Raw genomic sequence first — 21,786 nt, 5'->3', positions numbered from 1 at the left:
TCTTGAATTTTAATGTATTCAAATTTATCTTTTCCTTTATAGTTAACACTATGTTCTATTTAGGAAATCTTTGTCTGCCTCAATGTTATGAGGATATTCTATCATATCTTGCAGAAGTGGCACTCTTTTACCTTTACTATCTTTCATTTCCTTGGGGTTTTCTTATTGGGGGGCGTTATGATGGTAAGTCAGAGTCAATATTAATTTTTTTTTATATGGATATCTAACTAATTCTATATTTATTGAAAAGACTATCCTTTCTCTATTGTACTCCAGCATCACCATAAATGAAGTGGGCATTTATGTCCGGATCTGTTGTCAGACCCTATTGTGTTCCACTGGTCTATTTGTTTTACCTTGCATTAATTACTGTAACTCTGTAATTAGTCTCAATATTTAATAATGTAAGTCTTCCAACATTTTTTTCCTCCAAGATTCTATTGGCCTTTTGCAGTCTACTTAAACTTAAAATCAGCTTATTGATTCACACCTCTCCTGCCATATTGGGATTTTAACTGTTTTGCACTGAATATATAGATCAATCTGGGGAGAACTGATATCTTTTAAAATATTAAGTCTTCAATCCATGAACATCATATAGTCTTCCATTTATTTAGGTCTTCATTACTTCCTCCCAATAATGTTTTGTAGCTTTCTGTACAGAAGTCTTGTACATTTTTCATTATTTTATTTGTAGGCATCTGATTTTTTTGATGCCACTTTAAATGATACTTCTGTTCTTTTAATTTCTTATTTTGACTGAGAAAAGTTGTAAGAATAGTACAAAAAATTTCCATATATCCTTCCCTTAGATTCCTGAAATGTTAGCATTTTACTACATTTGCTTTATCCTTTTCTTTGTCTCTTTAAATATAGCTTTTTTTTTCCCAGCTGACAGTAAGTTGCAGTCATAATTCACCTGAATCCCTAAATACTTGAGTATTTCCTCAAAACACAAAAATTCTCTCACATAAACCACAAGTCCTCACAGTCAGGAAATAAACACTAAATCTTTATGGCTATCTAATTTATACCTTGTTCAGATTTTGCCATTGTCCCAATAATGTATTTTATATAAAGAAATATAAGACCCTGATCATTTGTTGTGTTCATTTGTCATGTCCCTTTAGTCTCCTGCCTTGGTGAAGTTTACATTCTAGTGGGGAAAGACGGTCTTTTTTTTTCCCCCACAGACTTTGACTTTGGGAGCAGACACTGTATTTTTCTTCTGAATCATCCAATGCTAGATACACAGTGTGGTAAAGCTTGTTGAATTAAACTATATCATACTACTGAAAGTAAGGAGGATTTTCATCTCCCTCAGAGCAAAAGCCTAATGAACTAAGCCCCTGCTGCCCCTCTGACCTACTATCGTAGTGTCCCAACTCACTCTTCTTTAGACACACCAGTCTCTGCTGTTCCTGGGAAATGCCAAACAATTCCTGCATCAAGGTCTTTGCATTTTGGTTCCTTTTTCTGGAATATTCTTTTTCCTCGGGTATCTACACTATTCACTCAATTTCTTTAGGCTTTTGCTCCAATGTCACCTTATCATGGTGGGGTCTTCCCCCGTTACTCTGTAAAATGTAACATCCATTCCATCAGGCACCAGCATTCTATCCTTATCTCATTATTTTTTTTCTACAGCACTTGTCAATTGACAAATATATAACAAATACATAACTTGTTTTTAGCTGTCTGTCTTTCCCCACTAGAATGTAAACTTCATGAAGGCAGGGACTTCATTCTGTTAAACTGCTCTATATCTGGCATCTGTAACAGCACCTGGCACACACTAGGCTTAAATAAATATATGCTGAATGAATTTATTACATTCAAAACTATTTTTATAAATCTGAGAAATGACAACAGTGATTTAGTCACTAGATGATTTAGTCCTTTTTAACTACTACCAAAATATACTTGTACAGCATATACTAGTATATTTAAAAAAATCACTGTTCTGAGAGTCAGAATATATTCATTCCTTATTAAATAACTGTTTTGGATACTCTTACCAGACATTTGGGTTAGGTCTGACCCTAGGAGCTCAAAATATGGTTAGAAGACCTGGGTTTCAATCTTAGTTCCATCGTAGCAACCAACCTAATGACTGTGGCTAACTCATTTTTAATTTCACCAAGCCCCACTTCTTCTACAAAAGAAAAACACCTACATTGCCTAGATCCAAAAATTTTGAAAATCATGAGGTAATATATGAATGTCCATTATAAATTATAAAGTATCTCTAAAATGTATCTAGGAAATAATTAGGAAATAATGCACAGGAAAGTTCTAAGAAGAACTGCAAAAATCCTTTTTCATTTAAAAAAATTAAAATACTTAATCAAAATCATAAATACTAAAATATAAATTTGGAAATACTCTGTTTCCTTGGTTTGACAATTCTTATTGACATTAGAAGATATAATTAACTAAAAGATGTAAAGTCATTTTTAAAATCCTCACCTTAGCATATGTGTCTTGATTTTATAAAGAGAGAAAGGGACACAGAGAGAGAAAAACATTGGTTGCCTCCTGTACGCACCCCAACCCTGTCCAGGGATCAAACCTGCAACCTAGGTATGTGCCCTGACTGGGAATCAAAGCCCCAGCCTTTTGGTGTACAGAACAACACTCCAATCAGCTTAGCCACCTGGCCAGAGCAAGATGTAGAATTGTGTTCATAATATATAGTTCAGAGGTTATTGAAATTAAAATATAAAAAGTATATAAAAAATAAAATTAATAGGATTGTAGCAATACTTACCCTACAGGTAAAAACTGATGTAGAATAAGATTAAGCTTTCTCTGTTCTTGCCAGAAATGTTTGAAGAACAAAGGTATCCATGGAATAAGAGCTGTGGGACGAATTATGAAGGCAAGTGCCACCAGGGATGAGTACTTGACACTATGAACAAGGAAAATGTATTGTTAAGACAACTGGGATGTTAGTTTACACTGTGATATAACACTTAAAAAAATGAGAGCATTTTCCTTTTGGTATAAATAGCTATGTGAACTTGGGAAAGTTACTTATACTTTCTGGCTTTTAATTTTTCTCATCTGTAAAAAGAAGGTAATATCTAAGGTTTTTTCCAGCTCTAATACCCCAATTCTGGTATTTTGAAGTTAGCAATTGTTCTATGTCTTAACGTTGATCTTTGCTGAAAGGTATACTAACTTACAACCATACAGTCCTGCCAGTTGCTTTCCTGACGGAAAATGACCAAGTCTCTCATAAGAATATAATTCACACAAAACCATTCTCTTAAGAAAGACACCAAGTGCATTTAAAGAAACATTGGAATTATTTAGGCAATGATGGGCTTCCGAGTCCATGTGATTTTGTTTTGAAAGTAAACAGCAAATTATATCCAACTGAAAGATGTATATGCGCAATTGATAAAAAAGCCTGCTATAAAATCTACAGTATTCCCTCACTTATCGCGGTATTACATTCTAGACACCCCCCGCCCCCCGCGAAGTAGGAACCTTACATTTATTCTACACTCTTAAACCTACGTAACTTTAACAACATATGTATATAGTACCGCAAAATCCCGCAATATAGTGAAAAATCCGCGATAAATAATTAAATATATTTTTAAAAATCCCACGATACAGTGAGGTTGTGATAAGTGAACCATGATATAGCAAGGGACTACTGTATGTGATTATGGATAGAAGTGTGGATTTTTACTATTAGGACTTCTTTCAATAAATGACTGGAAGAGATTTAATCATGGACTACAGGCAGTAAATTATCACCTGGAAATATACTTAGCCCTGCTAAAAATGGAAAGCTAGCAAAAGAAAACTTTATGATACTATTATATACCTGTTAACTAATCATTGTAAAGAATTCTAACATTGGTGAGGATGTAACAACAAAGACTTCATATTCAAATGCTTACACAGATCAGATAAGTACTAAAAATGAGTGATATAGGCTGTGTGGGGACTCTTATATTTGTCATGAAGGAATCCTGGCCCAAAATGTTATTAGGCCTTCTACTTTTTTTTTTTTCCAAGAGAAACCAGAAATCCAGATATTATGTAAAATCATCTGATTTTAAAACTTTGCCAAGTGAAATAAAACACAGTTCTGTCTTGGTCTGACTTGCAGAGAGCCTAATTCTAACTTCAATCAAATGTATACCTCCAGTCCTAACCTCACTCCAAATTTTCAGACTTGGACTTTTTACTCCTTTCTGAATATTTCTACATAGATCTCTTGGTGGCATTCAAAATCAAAGTGTCTGAAATAAGCCCCACAACTTCCCCTCAAACCTGTTGAGGGTCTCATATGTAAGTTAATAGCATCACTCAGTTTCTCAGTCTTAAAATTTTGGAGTCACCTTAAATATCAACTTCTTACCCACACCTCCGCTTTGTTTCTCTCTCATTCCCACTGCCATCATTTTACATCAAGTGCTGTCATTTGTCTGGAATCTTTCCATACTTAATTTTTTGTATTGCTCAGAAACATTCCTTTACTTAATAATAACATCATTGTTATTATCAATACTTATTGAGCACTTTGCAATAGGTCCTATGCTATACACCTTACATGGATTCTCATTTAATCCTATGACAGCTATTTTATTATTCTCATTTTACAGATATCAATGCTTAGATATTCTCATACCACCCTTAAAAATCTTTCACTTATAATACTTGCATTTTTAAAGGCATTTGCAAAATGTCATTTATTGACAGGCCAGGAACAGTACCTATCATGGAAATAATGCTTATATAGTGGTCATTTGTCCCACAGGATCCTCTTTTCCTGACTGAATTAGGGAAGGGCATCTGAGCCCAGGCAGCCAATGTAAGGCTGGCCAGTGTGAAAACTGTCCAAATATGGACAATTATATTTAACAGACCTAATCAAATTCTCTCAAAGTGAATGTGAGGTACACAGGAATGGACAGAGAGACTGGCTAAGCCTCAAAATGATGACTAAAACAGGGATTCATAGACTGGGCTATAAAGGCACAAGAAAACAGCCCATTCCTTAAAACTGCCTTGCATTCTTCATCACCTTCTAATTCATTTGTGTGTCTAAGATATTCTGTAATCTTCTAGCAGGCCTGGCCACAAGCCTAAGATGCCCATTTTCCTTATTTTCACTTTTTGCCTTGTAGTGAAGTCCTCATCATATAGATAACTTAAGTGAATGATTGTTCTTGCAGTCAAGAGTCTAATGTAGAAATGATCTTAATTTCATCCTCACAACCACCTTTTTATATACAAAGGATGGATACTACCTTATTTAACTAGACTCAAATTCTAGCTTTCTCCCTTTCATTATATCCTAAATAAAGCTTCTCAAGAGAATTCTTTCTAAATCAGATATGATTATGTCCTGCTTCTCAAAAGCCTCCAATGGTTCCCTACAATCTATAGAATCAAGTTCAAATTCTGGAGAAGGGCAAAGTTCCTTTCAGCCTCACCTCTTATTTATTGTCTTCTCCCATGCATCCTACCACACATTAGCTACTCTGGACAACCTGCCGAGAATACAATGAAGCCCCTTTACAGCTTTGTGCCTTTGCTCATGTTGTTCCTTTGGCTTGGTAGTTGTTTCCCCAGTTTATATGTATATGACCAAATGAAGTCCATATATTTTCTATTTGCCCTTCTAGCTCTGTTCTCCTCCACTTTTCACCTGCCGCATGTGCAGGGAGCCTGACCTGTATGGACTCTACAATGGGTTCTCTTGCTTTCTGATTGGCTTTGGCCATCTGGAGGACAGAAAAGTCAGGTCAGGGTGTTTTATTCTCCCCGCTCTCCTTGCTATGGCTAAAGGCTGGTTGTGCCTTCTGTTGCGCCCCTTTGGAAGTTACAGCTCTGTATGGATTCTAGTAATGTTTCTTCTCCTTGCTCCTTGGGGCCAAGGGGTAATAGAAACTTCCTACTGAGACTAGTCCTGGGGTACTTACTGGCTTTTCTAAACATTGTCTACACTTTTGTAAATGGTCTTTTTATTAACCTCTCCTTAATTACTCAGTTAGAGTACATCTCTATTTCCTGCTATAATAAATGTGTCAGTTAAAAATCTGTGGCTGTAATAGCCTTCAGAAACATTAGGGGGTACACTGAACATTAAAACATGTTGATATTTAAGACTTTTCAAAGCATGCTTTAGAGTTTTGTATATTGACAGCAATATATCTTACCTGTTCATAGACTCTGAACCTTCCAAAGGATAGTAGAAAAGAGCAATTATAGTGAGAACAGTTTCCATGGTGTTTGTAAGAGTTCTGGTACAGCAATACCATGTGAACCAAGAGCATACCTGGCAAAAAAACTAAGAACAATTATGAGCAAATATATATGGAGTAGGAAATTGAAAAAGCTTACTTAGTGTTCTCTTCTATGGAAAATAGCAAGCAAGTCTAAATACTGCAAAGATCACATCAAAAGGTAAGTGAAATTAAAAGTAGGCATGCCCAAACATTGTTTTTGAGAATTTATATCAAATACAGGTCTGTGATATCAGATGTATATTTATTACAAAGTTTATACTTTCAGATAATTTTTTTTGGTATTGCATTGATTTAATCTCATTTCCTACTAATAAAAGACACAAAACACAAATTTGTTGATGGTACAGTTTATAGAGAATTGAAATTCATAACTATATTCTCCTAATCAGTATTCCTCAAATTGTCTTATATTACTGACAAGTAAATTGACTGTTTTTATTGATCTTGGTTTGGGATGTTGCCCTGTTTCTTGATGAAAAATTAAGACAACATAAGAGAAAAATACCTATCAGGAGACATCATTAAATTTTAATTTGGAGACTGACTAAATTGATGACTTTTTAGAATATGTAAAAAGAACATTATTAAGTCTATAAAACAGCTACCTTAAAAGGAGCTTGTTAGTTGATGCAAGGGTGTTAAACAGGTGTACTAGCTTCCTGTTTCTTCAAATATAGCCTTTAAAAATTGTTTCCAATTTTTGTGGAGTTAAAGGCTTTTCCTAAACTAGAAGAACCTAGTGCTGTTACTTTGGAGGAAGGATTTCAAAAGCATTATGTCTTCGTCATTTTAGGTTGAAACTTCAGCAGTGTATATAAACACAAAATAGAAACTGTTTTTATCCTGGAATCAATTAGCTAGGGCTCATTTGCTAAACCAATCTGTCTTTTTAATGCAAATCAACATGCTGCCGGCAAAAATATGTCCTGTTAATCTTTCATAAATTGTCAATATTCATTAATAATTTTAATAAATTATATCCCAGAAATGTGTTGGTGAACTGGATACTTGGTATTTGAAACATACTTTCCATTAAAAACAATATAATAAAAGATAGTTAAGATTTCTAGGCTGGCTCAAATAAGCTCACTTAATTTAGGAAAGAGCCAAAGTGAAGTAAAGTAGTAACAGTATTTCAGCATCCAGTCCCTCTTCAGGATATGGTTTAAATAAGAAAACCCATTCAAGATTTGACTGTGAGATAAGGAATCTATCTCCCCACAGTGAAATAAGCTAAATGACAAAAGACAACCTTAGCCTTCTACACCACCTTCTCTCCCTTAGAGAGCCCAGCTATTTCTAACACCGTAGCCAGATGTGAAGGAGGGCTTCAGTGAAAAGATATTTCTCAGTCTGAGTCTTGGGTAGCTGGAGGAATAGTGAACAGGGTTGTACATGGCTGAGGTAATTTGTGAGGCAGGCAACGATTTAGAACTGTTCCCACTGAATTTTATGGAAAGTGAAGCCAGGACTCTGGCGGCTGGAGGAGTGAAGGTGCTTCCAGAGGCTGTCTCCCAGGGCTCAGCCTCTCCTAGGGTTTGAGGGCAGCAGTGACCTCTGTTGCCTGGGGCCCATGCAGGAGAGAGATGACATGCGCCACCTGCATTCTACTGTCCTTAATTATGGAAGTGCCTCTACAAGGCCATATGAATTATCTTCTGAAACTAGTTTGCAAACTGATATTGTTCCATATGTTTCATGCTCATAGGAATGAGATAACTGGCATATAGTTTATTAAGTGTTCAGGACTTACCACCCATCTTGCTACTTGCTGATTTTCTAGTTGCTTTATTAATGAATAAAGCCTCAAGTCAGCTATCGCAGACAGAAGTGCTTGGGCAAGTCTAGGAATCCAAATCTTCATTAGTTTAAAAAAAAAATTAAAAACATCTGTTGGTTCACATTGACTCACCATAAGATATTGACAAACTAATACAACTATAAACTGAAAGCCGTTCTTAGTACAAAAGTATATATACCGTATTATTCTATTCTTCTGCAAAAATTGCTATTTTTATACAACAGGTACATTAATTTTTCATGTATATACCCAAGGTTGTTTTACCATTCTCGCGTGTGTGTGTAGAAAACAACACTATTAATTTTAATTTAAATAGCCAACAAACCATTTCATTGTGTTAAGGTTCTATTTTAGAAACAGTTATTTTCATTAGTATAACAGTATGTAATTTTATTTATTATTATTATTATTTTTTTAACCCAGAAAACCATGCTTCTCTCCCCCTCCTACAATTGTGTCCTGGAGGATGGGGGATGGTAGAGTGGTCTCCAGGCACAGAAGACAAGAACAGAGCCAGTAGGTAATTTTAAATAAAATGTTTATAGTACTGTGTGCTAGGTGTCATGTTAAGTATGTAATTTATATATATCAGCTCATTCAGTCTTCCTAACAATCCTATGAAATAGGTACTCTTTTATAAATGAGAAAGCTGAGGCACAGGAAGGTTAGGTAATTTTCTCAAGGCTGTATAGCTAGTTAATGTGAAATCCAGGATTCAAACACAGGTCTCCCTGACTCCAAAACCTTTGCTCTTAGCTATTGAGTTACAATGCTTCCCCGTCTTACAATATAGATAATAAAATAATATTTAGATGACATTAAAGTTTAAGAGAAAACTTAAAAGAAATTAAAAAATTATGTATATATAAAAAAAAAAGCACACACACACAAATAGGCAAAAGTAGGTTTACAGTTGTGTGTATGCAAAACAGAAAAGTTTATTCTTGTATTATTTTCCATAGGAACAACTGTAAGCCTACTTTGCCCACCACTGTATAAGTTAATTACAGTTAGTAATTTTAATGCTATACATTAGCATTTTAAAGTTAAAAAAAAAAAGTGTCATAGCCCTGACTGGTGTGGCTCAGTGGATTGAGCGCGGGCCTGTGAACCAAAGGTCGCTGGTTTGATTCCCAGTCAGGACACGTGCCTGGGTTGCCGGCCAGGTCCCCAGCTGGGGGCATGTGAGAGGCAGCCAGACAGATGTGTCTCTTGCACATTGATGTTCCTCTCCCTTTCTTTCTCCCTCCCTTCTTCTCTTTCTAAAAGTAAATAAAGTCTTTAAAAAACAAAATAAATAAGTGTCATAGTTATCATTAACAAAATAACACTTTGCTATAGGGCATAATTTAATGTTAGTTTGTTCAAGATAGGCTTCTAAAAACATGTAAATTTGTATTATTTTTGATTCAGATCTTTATTAACCTAACAGTATAGAGCTGCTTAGCTTTCAGTTGTCCATGGCTTCTAACACTTTAGCTTTATGTTCTTTTTCCTTCCATTAATCTGTAAATAAATGTTTAAATCTTAAGAGTTGTAAGTATGCTGTACTTCATAATTTCACTTCAACTGTACCCTATAAAATGTAGTAAAGGGCACCTATTACATACCCTTCATTTACTCCGCATAGAGATCTGTAAACTCCATGCTTACCTTCCAGGCCTGAAAGTTGTTCCTTTGAAAACTCAATTTGGCTACAAACTTAACATGAGCCAACAGAGTAAGGTAGACACTAAAAAACTAAAAGAATCCTTGTGCACTGAGAAAAGTATAGTATTTATGAGGTAAATGGTCCCACTATACTATTCTGAACTAGTAACCCTAACTTTCAATATTGTGCTTATGGAGACCCACATTTTAAGATGGGTATTAATTACAAGATGTTTAGAGGACATTATCTGGATTATAAGGTTTAGAACTAGAGATGTTCATCCTGGATAAAACTTTTTGAAAGGCTGTCATGTAGAAATCTTAAATTTAAAAGAAGGGAGATTCTAGCTCAACACAAAAATAAGTGGAGTTGTAAATTCTCAGTTATTAGGAGTTTCTCCAGACAGTTAAAACAGCATCATTTTCCAGGTTATCTGGAACCTTAAAAGGAGGTCCTGCAAGGCTAAAATTCATACCTCTGAGGAGATGGCACGGCTGTCCCTGGAACCCATGATTACAATGGTAGTCACTTGCCTTGGAACTGGGGGCCCAGCAAAGCTGTATTGATAAAGAAAATTGCCAAAAGGATACCTCCACTGAGCATGAGGCCACCACCCCAGAGCTCAGTGCTGCCTAGACCCCTACAAACCCATCCACTTTGCTACTGGATGAAACAGAGCACTGGAAGAAGAAAAAGCCCTTCTTCTTCTTGCAGTGTTTCTCCTGTACTGGATGCCTTTGGAGCTGAGAGACAATAAATTAATAACTGGCACACATTCTTTATGTCTAATAATGCTCCTTGCCATAAAGCCTGTTTTGTCTGATAGAAGAAGAGCCTTCCCAGTCTCATGGTTAATGTTTGCATGCTGTTTCTTTCTTCATGGTTTTGTATATTCAACCTTTCTGTGTCCTTATATTTAAGTCATATCTTTCATAAGCAGAATACAGTTAAGGGTTGTAATTTTTGACTGTGATAATCTTAGATTCTTAACTGGAATATTAATACTTTTAAATCTAAAGTAACACTGATCATGTTGATTTATATCTACCATATAGCTACGTGTATTTATTTAATTATTTTTCTTCATTTTTTGCCTTTTTCTTTGATTAATCAAAATATTTTATTTTCCTCTATATAAATTTCTTAGTTACACATTTTTCACTCTTCTTCAATTTTTACCCTAGAAATTACAATATGAATTCTTAAATTATTACAATCTAATAAAAATGATTATTTTTGTTAAATTCCTAATAATTTTAGAGCATTGGAATACTTTAACTTCATTTTTCCTCTCATCTTTTATGTCGTTGTTGCCATTCTTTTTAATCCTACATATATATTAAGCTTGGTAAAGACACTTCTGTTACTGTTTTATACAGTCAAATGTCTGTTAATATTTATTTTTATATGTATATTCTTACATATTTACTTTTACTATTGCTTTTCATTCCTAACTTGCTTCTGCTTCATTCTCTGTACTTCTGCGATTTCCAACCATACTGCTGTTAGACCCTTTCACTGTGTTTCCATGTCTCTAAAATTCTTTATTTTTTTGTATTCTCCATTTTTTTACTTCTCTGTTTAAATTCAGATATTTTCTACTGACTTTCTTTAGTTTACTATTTCTGTTTTCTGCTGCATCTAAATCTGTTGTTTAATTCACCTAAGAAGTTAATTTCAGATACTATATTTCTCAGTTTTAGCATTATCATTTGATTCTTTCTTCACAAATTTTAATACTCTGGTAACATTCTTTACCCTTATCACTTTTCCCTGTATTGCCTTGATTATAGCAGAGCTATTTTAAATATAGGAGTTAAATACATAACTCCTATATTTAATCACTTGTGATTGTGTTTCTCACCCCTGGCTGGTTTGGCTCCGTGGATTGAGCGTCGGCCTGCGAGCTAAGTGTCGCTGGTTCGATCTTCCAGTCAGGGCACATCAGAGAAGGAAAACTCTGACTCCAAAAAACATCCGCTGCCTTGCGGCATACCTCTTCAGGGGAAAGGCTAAGGGAGTAAACCCCGACAGAAAATCCGGAGCCGGAGTCCCTAAGGCGGTTTGACGTTGTAGTCAACACCGGCAACTCCTGCGGCGCACCTGAAGCCAAGCTGTATTGACTCCGTCTTTCCCTTGGACCCTTCAGCTGCGAAGAGAGGGGGGGTCTGCTGCATGGGCAACAGCAGACCCTCCATATCACCCTGCCCAGGCTCTGTAGCTTCAGCTTCACTGGAGAGGACACTCCAGCGTCATCGCAAGATGTCGATTCAACACGGGAGGAGACAGATACCGTGTCACTCCTGAGTCGGACTGCACAACCATTCTCGGCGGTGCAGATAGACTCTTAAGAAGCTACACCATCGTCTCTCGAGACGGACGGCTGCCGATATTTTCCAGGTTATACTAAGGGCCTCACAAGAATTAAATAATAGTTTCATTTGGTTTCTGGAAAATATAAAGTAGGGGTGGGGGGTAAAGGAACATGCCAGGGGTAAATCTTGAGGACCAGGCCTGGACTGGCAGCTTACCATTCTATACTCCTGTTCTTTAAGCTCCTGATTCCTCTCTTAAGTTCCAGGAGCCAATGCCCTTGCACCCTCAGGGTTTAGACTGCGTTTGGAATTCTGGGGTGTTTACCTAACAGAAAACAGGGAAGGCCCAAAGTTCTGAGTCCAACTTGATGACAGCTTAAAGGACCTTGACAGTGAGGTTAGAGAAACTTTTCTACCATTAGTTCTTCCTTTGTGTCCTTTCCCAACAAATAACCCCAGAAACCGTGATCCAGGAATTACAGTCCTATTTACTACTAATGCCTAATTACAACATAGCACAATGATTGTGCACATCATTAAATTTCTGTCAAATTAATTTTTCCTAAGTTTTAATTTCAACACTAAATTCTCAGTTTATATGTATTTAGTCTTCATAAACTCATATAACATGGTCTTCTGCTCACAAGTTATAAAAATAAGATACAGAATTCCCTTACTTATTGCAGATACTATGTTCTAGACGCCCCCCACCCACCCCACCCCCGCGATAGGTGAAAATCCGCGAAGTAGGAACCTTACATTTATTTTAGTATTTATATATATTTTAAGGCTTTATAAACCCTTCTCACACACTTATAAACCGTTCCCAGTCCCTTAACTTTTTTCACGCCCTTATTAACCTTTTCCATACTTTTATAAACACTTTTTATGTTCTTAAACATATTCTACACTCTTAAACCTATGTAACTTTAACAATATACATATACAGTACCGCAAAATCCTGTGATATAGCGAAAAATCTGCGATAAATAATTAAATATAATATTTTTAAAAATCCCGCAATACAGTGAGGATTAAGTGAACCGCAATATAGAGAGGAACTACTGTACAACTTGTTCTCAAGTAATTCTCTATGAAGGAAATATACTTCTAAAGTCTAAATAGTTAATACATAACGTAGTATCCTGAAAATCTTAACAGGATTGCTCCCAGCAGAACACTTTCATGCTCAGTCCTGTGTTTTAGCATATATTAAAGAGTTATATCACAGTATGTCTTTGGAATCCTGTGCTTCCCAGATATGGGCAGAGTTTAGCAAGAGTAGCCTTTTAAAAACAAATTTCATGATACCAGTAATACCATTTAGTTAACATACAGTAACCTTTAAAAAAAGATACAATAAATCTCTTAAGAAGTACAGTAGTCCCTTCTCTATAACGCGGTTCACTTATCGCAGCCTCACTGTGTCGCAGGATTTTTAAAGATATTTATTTATCGCGGATGTTTCGCTATATCGCAGGATTTTGCGGTCTGTATACGTATGTTGTTAAAGTTACGTAGGTTTAAGAGTGTAGAATATGTTTAAGAACATAAGTAGTGTTTATAAAAGTGTGGAAAAGGTTAATAAGGGAGTGGGAAAAGTTAATAAGGGACTAGGAACGGTTTATAAGTGTGTGGGAAGGGTTTGTAAAACCTTAAAAAAATACATAAATACTAAAATAAATGTAAGGTTCCTACTTCGTGGATTTTCACCTATCGCGGGGGTGGTGGTGGTGGTGGTGGTGGTGGTATCTAGAACATAATACCCATGATAAGTGAGGGAATACTGTATTTTGATTAGTTTTACTTAAAACTTACCAGCAACTGAACACTATCTTTCCCCAAAAGATGAAGAATCTTGTAAATGCTTGCAAAGATTAAAGGGTAAGTGTAACCTCTTAATCTTTCTGTCCATTCCCAGGTCAAATAACCATAATTAGTAATGTTAAGGACTAATGTTAAACAGCATTGAAACAAAACCTACTTTCATTTCCATATATAAAACTTACTTTTTGACACAGCAGCTCAAAATCACAGCATTTTATACTAGATATTTATATTAAAAATGCAATTGGCCAACTAAACTCTTAACTTCCTCAAGGCAAGAATGTGTTTTTTTACTTCATATATATCCTCCACAGTACTGAGCACTGTGGAAATATATGCTAAAGGTTAAGTCAAGTACAGTAACATCAAAGAAATATATAACAGAAATACTAGCATAAAATAATGATGTACTTTGATAAATTAAAATTAATTGGAGAAAATATGGAGGATTGATTGAAAATGTGTAACAGAAACTACAAAGGATATTTGAAAACCATATGATGTGCAACTTCAAGAGACTGCCAGTACTCATCTGGAACAAAACTTGTTTGGACTAAAAAGCAGTTACATATTCGTAATGTTATGGTAAACAAGACCAGATAAATGTTTTCACCAAGAAGATCTGAAAAACAAAATAAAACAGGTAATTGTGGCACAAAAGTCAGGCAAGTTCTGCTTGCAGAAGTAAAATCTGCTGCTCTGGTTGGCCCCTTGTTCAGGTTCTGTTAAGGCACAAGAGTGAGCTCTGGCCCCTCCAAACCTCCAAAATACTCTCAAAGCAGAGCCTCACCACTGGGTGATTTACCTTTCCTTTCATTTAAACAAGCTTCCTTGCAACTTACTATCTAAAGAGAAGATAAATATTGAAAAAGAGAGTGGGTTAACTAAAGCCTTAGGTGGATTAACTTATCCTAATAAAAGAAACCAGCTAACAAATTACTAATTTAGTTAGCAACTTTCTGTCTGTGTGCCAAACAGTGACTTATAAAATGATCTTCTGTACATTTTTAAATAGCCCTATTGGTGCTTACTATATGCCAGGCACTGAGTTTATCTCTTTTGATCATTATTTCATTTAGTCCTCAAAATAATGCTATGGGGGTAGATATCAGCCCATTTTACAAATGAGGAAACTGAGGCCCAAAAGTGAATCGTCCTGTCCACAGTAAAAAAGCTTGTAAATGATTAAACAGGATTCAAAACTAGGACTGTCTGCTGACTCCAACACTCTGCTCTTAACCATCAATGAACAGCCAATAAGGCTGAATACAGAGTATTTTTTAAAAATTTAAATTTAGAAGGGGTGGGCTGGGTAGGGGGGAACAGTGGGGGAAAAAGTGTGACAACTGTAATAGAAAAACAATAAATGAATCAAAAAATTTTTTAAATTTAATTGCCAAAATCAAAAAAATCAGAATTTATATTAAAGTTTGTATTGCAGCATTTCAAAACTAAGGTCTGGCAACCCAGAGCTCAACTGGCAACACCTAACTGGTACTGAAATATAGGGTGCGTTCACTTATTTAGCCTTGCCTGTATCGACCTCCTGAGTATGAGTTTGCAACCACCTCTGATCCACTGTGATTCTTTGCTGTCATTCTCGGTTCCTGCCAGTCTCCTCTCTTATTCTCATGAAACACATTTTAAATGTTTCTCAGACAACTGGTACATTCAACAAAACATACATGCCCCATCTGAACTTTTCCAGAAACACTTAAAGCTCACTGGCCTATCTCCGTTGTCCTCCCGACCCCACCCCACTCCACCCCACCTTTCCTCTGTGGACTCAGGCAGAAGTAAAAATTCTCATTATTGGTCCTTGAACAACTGATCTTGAATACCAAAAAGTTCAACTGTGAGTCTGTTCAAAGTATGGTAATTTACTGTTCTTACGAACCTTTACTCTGACGGGATGCAGCTTCTAACCAGGTGTGGGTTAGGGGAATGGAGCAAGAGAGCTGAGGCCCAGCTGGCTCTCCTCCCCGCCACCCTCAACGCTCCGTCACATTTCTCCATCCTCACATTATATTTAGCAAAAAGGTTTCCCCTTTCTTTTAAAAAAATATTTATTTATTAATTTGTTAATGCTTTAATTTTGATTGAATTTATAGGTTTCCTCTTTCTGGGTCTCAGGTTTCCAGAGGAGGAACTAGACATTCTCTTTGTACCGCCCATACCGTCCTTATCACATAAAAGGCGTACTCAGTAAAGAATGAATGAATGCGGAGTCCACCTTTATATTAGATCCACCACCACCCCTCCGCCAACTTGCTGGGATGATTTTTCTCCCGCCAACATCACATCCTGATTGATCAAAGAAAGAGAAGGCAGAGGGGGCAAATGAAATAGCGCGGGGTCGGACCTGGCCCCACTCCGGGAATCAGCCCCTCGCAGCTGCTAAAGCTTGGGTAACGCCTGGCCTGGGCGCCCCCTCTAAAATAGGATGCCCGCATCATGCCCACTCACGTCACTCGGCTGCCGGGAAGGCGGCACTGAACAATGCACAATACAGTGGCGCGCAAGCGGCAGGGATGGAGAACCCTGTCCCCAGAGCGCTTCGATTTCTTGGCACCCCCACCCAGCAGGTGGAGCCCTGGCTCCGAGCCCGCGACAGACCGTCACCGCCTCTCCCCGGGCGTCCTCAGCCCCCTTTACCTCCGCGGCTCTCCAAGCTCTTCTCGGGGTTCAGGTACAGGGACGACTTTCTCTTTCTCAGCTTCACCGTTTTGTGGGAGCGGCCCTGGAGACGGCGGAAGAAGAGGCTACTGTTGCTGGGCTCTCGCTCCATACTGCTGGTGCTCTGAGGTTTCGGGGCCACCACCTTCCGCCTCAGAGGTAAGCCCTAGTAGCGCGCACTGCTTTTGAACTCACTAAGTTTGGCCTCTGCGAGCAGCCGTCCTGGGCAAGCGCGGAGAGAGCCGGGAAAGGGCAACTTTCGCCAACTCCAAAAGGTGGTGGTTTCGCCGGAGAGCTGCAGGTTTGGTCCGGGCTACTAAACTTTGCCTACGGCTTGCCCGCACTGTGCCGTAGGCATTTCCTTCTGTCCCATATTGCTGCCGGCTCAGGCTTTGCGGCCTGTGCGCCCCGGAATCCGGAAACTGCTGGAATGAGCGGATCTCACCTCTGCAGGGACAGGCGGGAGGCGGGGTCTGTGGCTTGGAGTGAGAGCTGAACTGTGGGAGATGTCTGAATGGTAATAGTGATAGGACAGGCATACCTCGTTTCATTGCGCTTTGCTTTATTGCGCTCCGCAGATATTGCTGTTTTTTGTTTTCCTGGTCTTTTGGTGGTTTTTTTTTTTTACAACTTGAAGGTTTTTGGCAACCCTGAGAGGAGCAAGTCTATCGGCGCCATTTTTCCAACAGCATTTGTTCACTTTGTGTCTATCAGTGTCACGTTTTGGTAACACACAATATTTCAAACTTTCTCATGTTGAATTTGTTAGGTAATCTGTGATCAGTGATCTTCTGTGTTACGATTGTCATTGTTTTGGAGTGCCATAACTCACGTTAGAAGACGGACTTAATTGATAAGTGTTTATGTTCTGACTGCCTCACCGCAGGCCCTTCCTCTGGTACTCTCCCTCTCCTCAGGCCTTCCTAGTTCCTGGTATACAACAATATTGAAATTAGGTCAGTTGATAATCCTACAATGGCTTCTAAGTGTTCAAGTGAAAGGAAGAGTCGCATATCTCTCACGTTAAACCAAAAGCTAGAAATGATTAGGCTTAGTGAAGAAGGCTTATCCAAAGCTGAGATAGGCCGAAAGCTAGGTCTCCTGCGCCAAACGGTTAGCCAAGTTGTGAATGCAAAGGAAAAGTTCTTGAAGGAAATTGAAAGTGCTACTCCATTGAATACACGTACGATAAGAAAGCGCAACAGCCTTATTGCTGATATGGAGAAAGTTTTAGTGGTCTGGATTGAAGATCAGACCAGCCACAACGTTCCGTTAAGCCAAAGCCTGATACAGAGCAAAGCCCTAACTCTCTTCAATTCTATGAAGGCTGAGAGAGGGGAGGAAGCTGCAGAAGAAAAGTTTGAAGCGAGCAGAGGCTGGTTCAAGAGGTTTAAGGAAAGAAGCCGGCTCAGTAACATCAAAGCGCAAGGTGAAGCAGGAAGTGTTTTAACAGGTGAAGAGTTGCTTCTTATGAATGAGCAAAGAAAGTGGCTTCTTGAGATGGAATCTACTTCTGGCGAAGATGCTGTGAAGATTGTTGAAATGACAACAAGGGATTTAGAACATTACGTAAGTTTGGTTGACAAGGCAGCAGCAGGATTTGAGAGGATTGACTCTAATTTTGAAAGAAGTTCTGCTGTGGGTAAAATGCTGTCAAGTAGCATCATGTGCTACAGAGAAATCCTTCGTGAAAGGAAGAGTCGATCCAAGCAGCAAACCTCATTGTTCACTCATTTTAAAAAACTGCTACCGCCACCCCAAACTTTAGCAACCACCACCCTGATCGGCCAGCAGCCATCAACATCGAAGCAAGACCCTCCACCAGCAAAAAGATTACGACGCACTGAAGGCTCAGATGATGGTTAGCATTTTTTAGCAATGAAGTATTTTTAAATAAAGGTATGTACCTTGTTTTTTAAGCATAATGCTATTGCACACTTAACAGCCATCAGTATAGTGTAAACATAACTTTTATATGCACTGGGACACCAAAAAGATCTGTGAAATTTGCTTTATTGTGATATTCTCTTTATTGTGATGCTCTGGAACCAAATCTGCAATATCTCCGAGGTATGCCTGTAATGATAATTATAAACATGTTTGGGTGATCACACAATAGTTGTTTGTTGAATGTGGTAGGCAGGATACCTGTTGTACAGATAATGGAAAATGAGGTTCAAAAAGGTAAAATGACTTGGTCAGGTTTAGTTAGCCAGCTAGTGGCAGAAGAGTAACTTTCTTATTTTTGGTATGGTTTAATCATCAATTTCCCAAAGAGCAAATGGCTCCTTTTTAAAAAAACAAAACAAAACAAAACACTTAGCAGACATTGACCCAAACAAAGCATGTTTAGTGAGGTTGTCATTTATCTAGTTAATGGTAGAGTCCAGGAGAAAATGGGTTTTTCTTTCCTATATTAGTTTAAATAACATTTTAGTGATTAAGGGCAAGCTAGTTTCTAGTATCAGTTCTGCCCCTAATGATTTTTGTCACTTTCAGGATTGATTTAGGAGGCCGTGAAATATTATAATAACGAAAACATGTAAATTCTTTGCTGTCCTCATTCATAAACATCTACTCATTATTCCAGAGACTGAGATGTTGGCAAGGAGTATAACTTTCCAAGAAGTACTGGAGTCTTAACTCCTCTATTATTAGAAGTAAAGTAAGCCAAATCTGTTATATTTTGTCAAAAACGGACGGCAAATGATTTATATTTGATGTCTACTTGTACTTAAAGCATCAAAGGGAACTCATAAAATTTTAGCCTTTTTTTTTTTTTAACTTTTGTTTTTAATCATACATATTGCCGAAAAATATGAGATAATTAAGACGGGCTAATAATGAGAAGTAACATTTCTCTATCCCCTACTTCCAGATCGGATTGGTATGCCTTTAAAGACATAAAGACTGTGGCTCGCCCTTGTCCCCCTTCTGCCATTTTAAGTTATCCATTTTAAACCATGGAGAGCATTCTATAATTGATTTAGCTTTGTTTTATACCATCCCCTAACCTTCTTTTCCATATTCCCTAAATACATATATTCCTATTTTAGTTTAGTCAATAACTAATATTTACATACTATGACAAAAACACTGTTCACTCCGGAGCAAAGTAATGACATGAAATCTTTAAAAAGGATCTTGTTGTAACTTACTGCTTTGTTTTCCATTTTCTTTGCACACAGATCTGAAGAGATTTCCTGAGTGAAGTGTAATTTTTCAAAATCGTCTTTGCACTGTGTGGCATTTGTTGAAAAAATGTATGGGAGATTGACTCTTCCACAACTACTTTTTGCTAGCATCCTTGGAATTGCTGGAGGAATATATATTTTTCAACCACTGTTTGAACAATATTCCAGAGACCAGAAGGAGTTAAAAGACAAATTGAAATTGACAGAGGAATCAGAAGAGAAGAAAAGTTAACACTACATGGAGTTAAACATGCTTAAAATTCCATGGAAATTATACATTGACTATAAGTAGTCTGTAAAAACTTCTCAAATATGTTTTAAACATAAATAAATCATAGATGGTGATTTTTAAAACTGTCACTGTCAATCTTAATGTGTGCTGTGCTTTTATTTGCCATTTCATGTCTTTTCACCAGGCCAGATTAATAATTTCCTTTTAAGCAAAAATGAGTGCCTTTGGAGATATTGTTTCCTAGTAGAGGTTTATTTTTCTGGGAAAGCAGCATATACATTATCATGGGGTGACAGTCTAGACTGTATCTATAAAATAGCTGGGAATGCTGTTTACTGTAGTGTTTGTAGATGAAGTGAATCAAGTTAACCACTTCAGGCAGAATGCCTCTCAGTTTGCCTACAGTTAACTTGCATCGATCTTTCAACTCCAGGCCCTTTTCATCCCAGGAAGAATGGAGGAGTAAATTGAGAATCAAAGTGGCTCAGATCAAATGAAGTTTTAGAGAGGGTATATGGTGTTATATAAGGTGGAAAATATGACACAATCTAACCTCCTGAGCAAATTTGCATTAATAATTGGTTAGGGAGGAGTTAATTAGTTAGGAAGCTATTATTCATATAGTTAAGGGGTGTTTTGAGATTGCTAAGAAATACTACATTTTTTTGTGGTTTTGCTTATTTTTTCTTTTGTATTTTTTTGATACTACTTTTTAACCTAACAATCTTAAACTTGTTATTTTCAATGAGAGCTACAGATGTAATCACACATGTACAAAGTACATTTTAAAAACTAAACATTTAAAAGTTATTATTGATTTCTTTTTCTTGAAAAGTAAATTCATTATAACAATCTAAGCTATCTACGTTGAATGGACAGTATGGGTAATATTTCTTTCAAAAGTACGTGAAAAAAATTACAATGTAGTACATTCATTAAAAAGTCCAAATAATACAAAAGAACACAGCGAGAACCATGCATACATTGATTTAATCAACACACTGAACAGTTTAGTGAACTTTGAGACTTTTAGGCATGTAAAATGCACAAAAATTGAAATTAATGTGCTAATATCAACTATCTGACAGGCTTGGTTTTGCTTGGCTACAGGTAGATTGGGATTCTGTTATATGTGTCCTCTCATAGTGGGACCAGTCTCAAGGAGCATCCCCTATCTGAGATATGGCAGAGTATAGGACTGAGAGGAAGTGAGAAACAGAGGAAACATGGAATTGTAAACTTAAGCTCATTATGGCAAATAACACATTCTGTTGGTTTAGAGCATGCCATGTGGTCAAGCCTGAAGTCAAGGACAAGAATATAGACTCTAGACTCTTCCCACAGGTTGCATGGTCAAGTCACATGAATGGGTAGGAATACATAATCCTTTTATATCCAAGGAATAATCCGCTATTTAATATCAAGTTAAATTGTTTTTTATCCTCCTTTTGAGAAGGATGTATTAGTTTAGTAGGATGGAGTGATTTTTTTTTCTAGTAAGGATACTGCAGCCATGCAAATCAAAGCCAGAATGAGATACCACTTCACATACATTAAGATGAATACAATAAAAAAGAAAGTTAGCCAGGATGTGGGGAATTAAAACCCTCATTGATACACTGCTGGTGGAAATGTAAAACATTGTAGCTGCTGTGAAACAGATTTGGTAGTCCAAATCAAAGCCAGAATGAGATACCACTTCACATACATTAAGATGAATACAATAAAAAAGAAAGTTAGCCAGGATGTGGGGAATTAAAACCCTCATTGATACACTGCTGGTGGAAATGTAAAACATTATAGCTGCTGTGAAAC

The 21,786-nt window shown here is 37.0% G+C and overlaps 2 protein-coding genes across 3 annotated transcripts in view; one reads left to right on the top strand and one right to left on the bottom strand.

The window, feature by feature from the left end:
- PIGB (phosphatidylinositol glycan anchor biosynthesis class B) overlaps positions 1-16,715 on the bottom strand; it is a 31,882-nt gene extending 15,167 nt beyond the window's left edge. The window contains 6 exon segments of the mRNA XM_090270643.1: positions 2,771-2,911; positions 6,186-6,316; positions 8,029-8,133; positions 13,861-13,981; positions 14,359-14,491; positions 16,525-16,715. Of these exon segments, the coding sequence (XP_090126769.1) occupies positions 2,771-2,911; positions 6,186-6,316; positions 8,029-8,133; positions 13,861-13,981; positions 14,359-14,491; positions 16,525-16,657 (764 nt within the window). The 5' untranslated portion in view covers positions 16,658-16,715.
- A 46-nt stretch (positions 16,716-16,761) lies between these two features.
- Positions 16,762-20,107, top strand: PIGBOS1 (PIGB opposite strand 1). Of its 2 annotated transcripts, none has more exons than XM_090270637.1 (2): positions 16,762-16,846; positions 19,734-20,107. In XM_090270637.1, the coding sequence occupies exon 2, from the start codon at positions 19,807-19,809 to the stop codon at positions 19,969-19,971; it is 165 nt and encodes a 54-aa protein (XP_090126763.1). In that variant the 5' UTR covers positions 16,762-16,846; positions 19,734-19,806; the 3' UTR covers positions 19,972-20,107. The 2 variants fall into 2 exon arrangements, with proteins under 2 accessions (XP_090126763.1, XP_090126762.1); XM_090270636.1 differs by lacking the exon at positions 16,762-16,846 and adding an exon at positions 16,853-18,444 and having other exon boundaries at positions 19,734-19,802.
- The last annotated feature ends 1,679 nt before the right edge of the window (positions 20,108-21,786 follow it).

This window comes from Furipterus horrens, unplaced genomic scaffold (assembly GCF_987537825.1).
Source record: "Furipterus horrens unplaced genomic scaffold, mFurHor1.1.pri manual_scaffold_3, whole genome shotgun sequence".
Classification (NCBI taxonomy): Eukaryota; Metazoa; Chordata; class Mammalia; order Chiroptera; family Furipteridae; genus Furipterus; species Furipterus horrens.
The sequence above is the reverse complement of the archived record's forward strand: the minus strand, read 5'-3'. Positions and strand labels throughout refer to the sequence as shown.

Bases quoted from the DNA above. Each gene is read 5' to 3' on its own strand.
- PIGBOS1 (XM_090270636.1), top strand. From the start codon at position 17,521: ATGGCTTCTAAGTGTTCAAGTGAAAGGAAGAGTCGCATATCTCTCACG.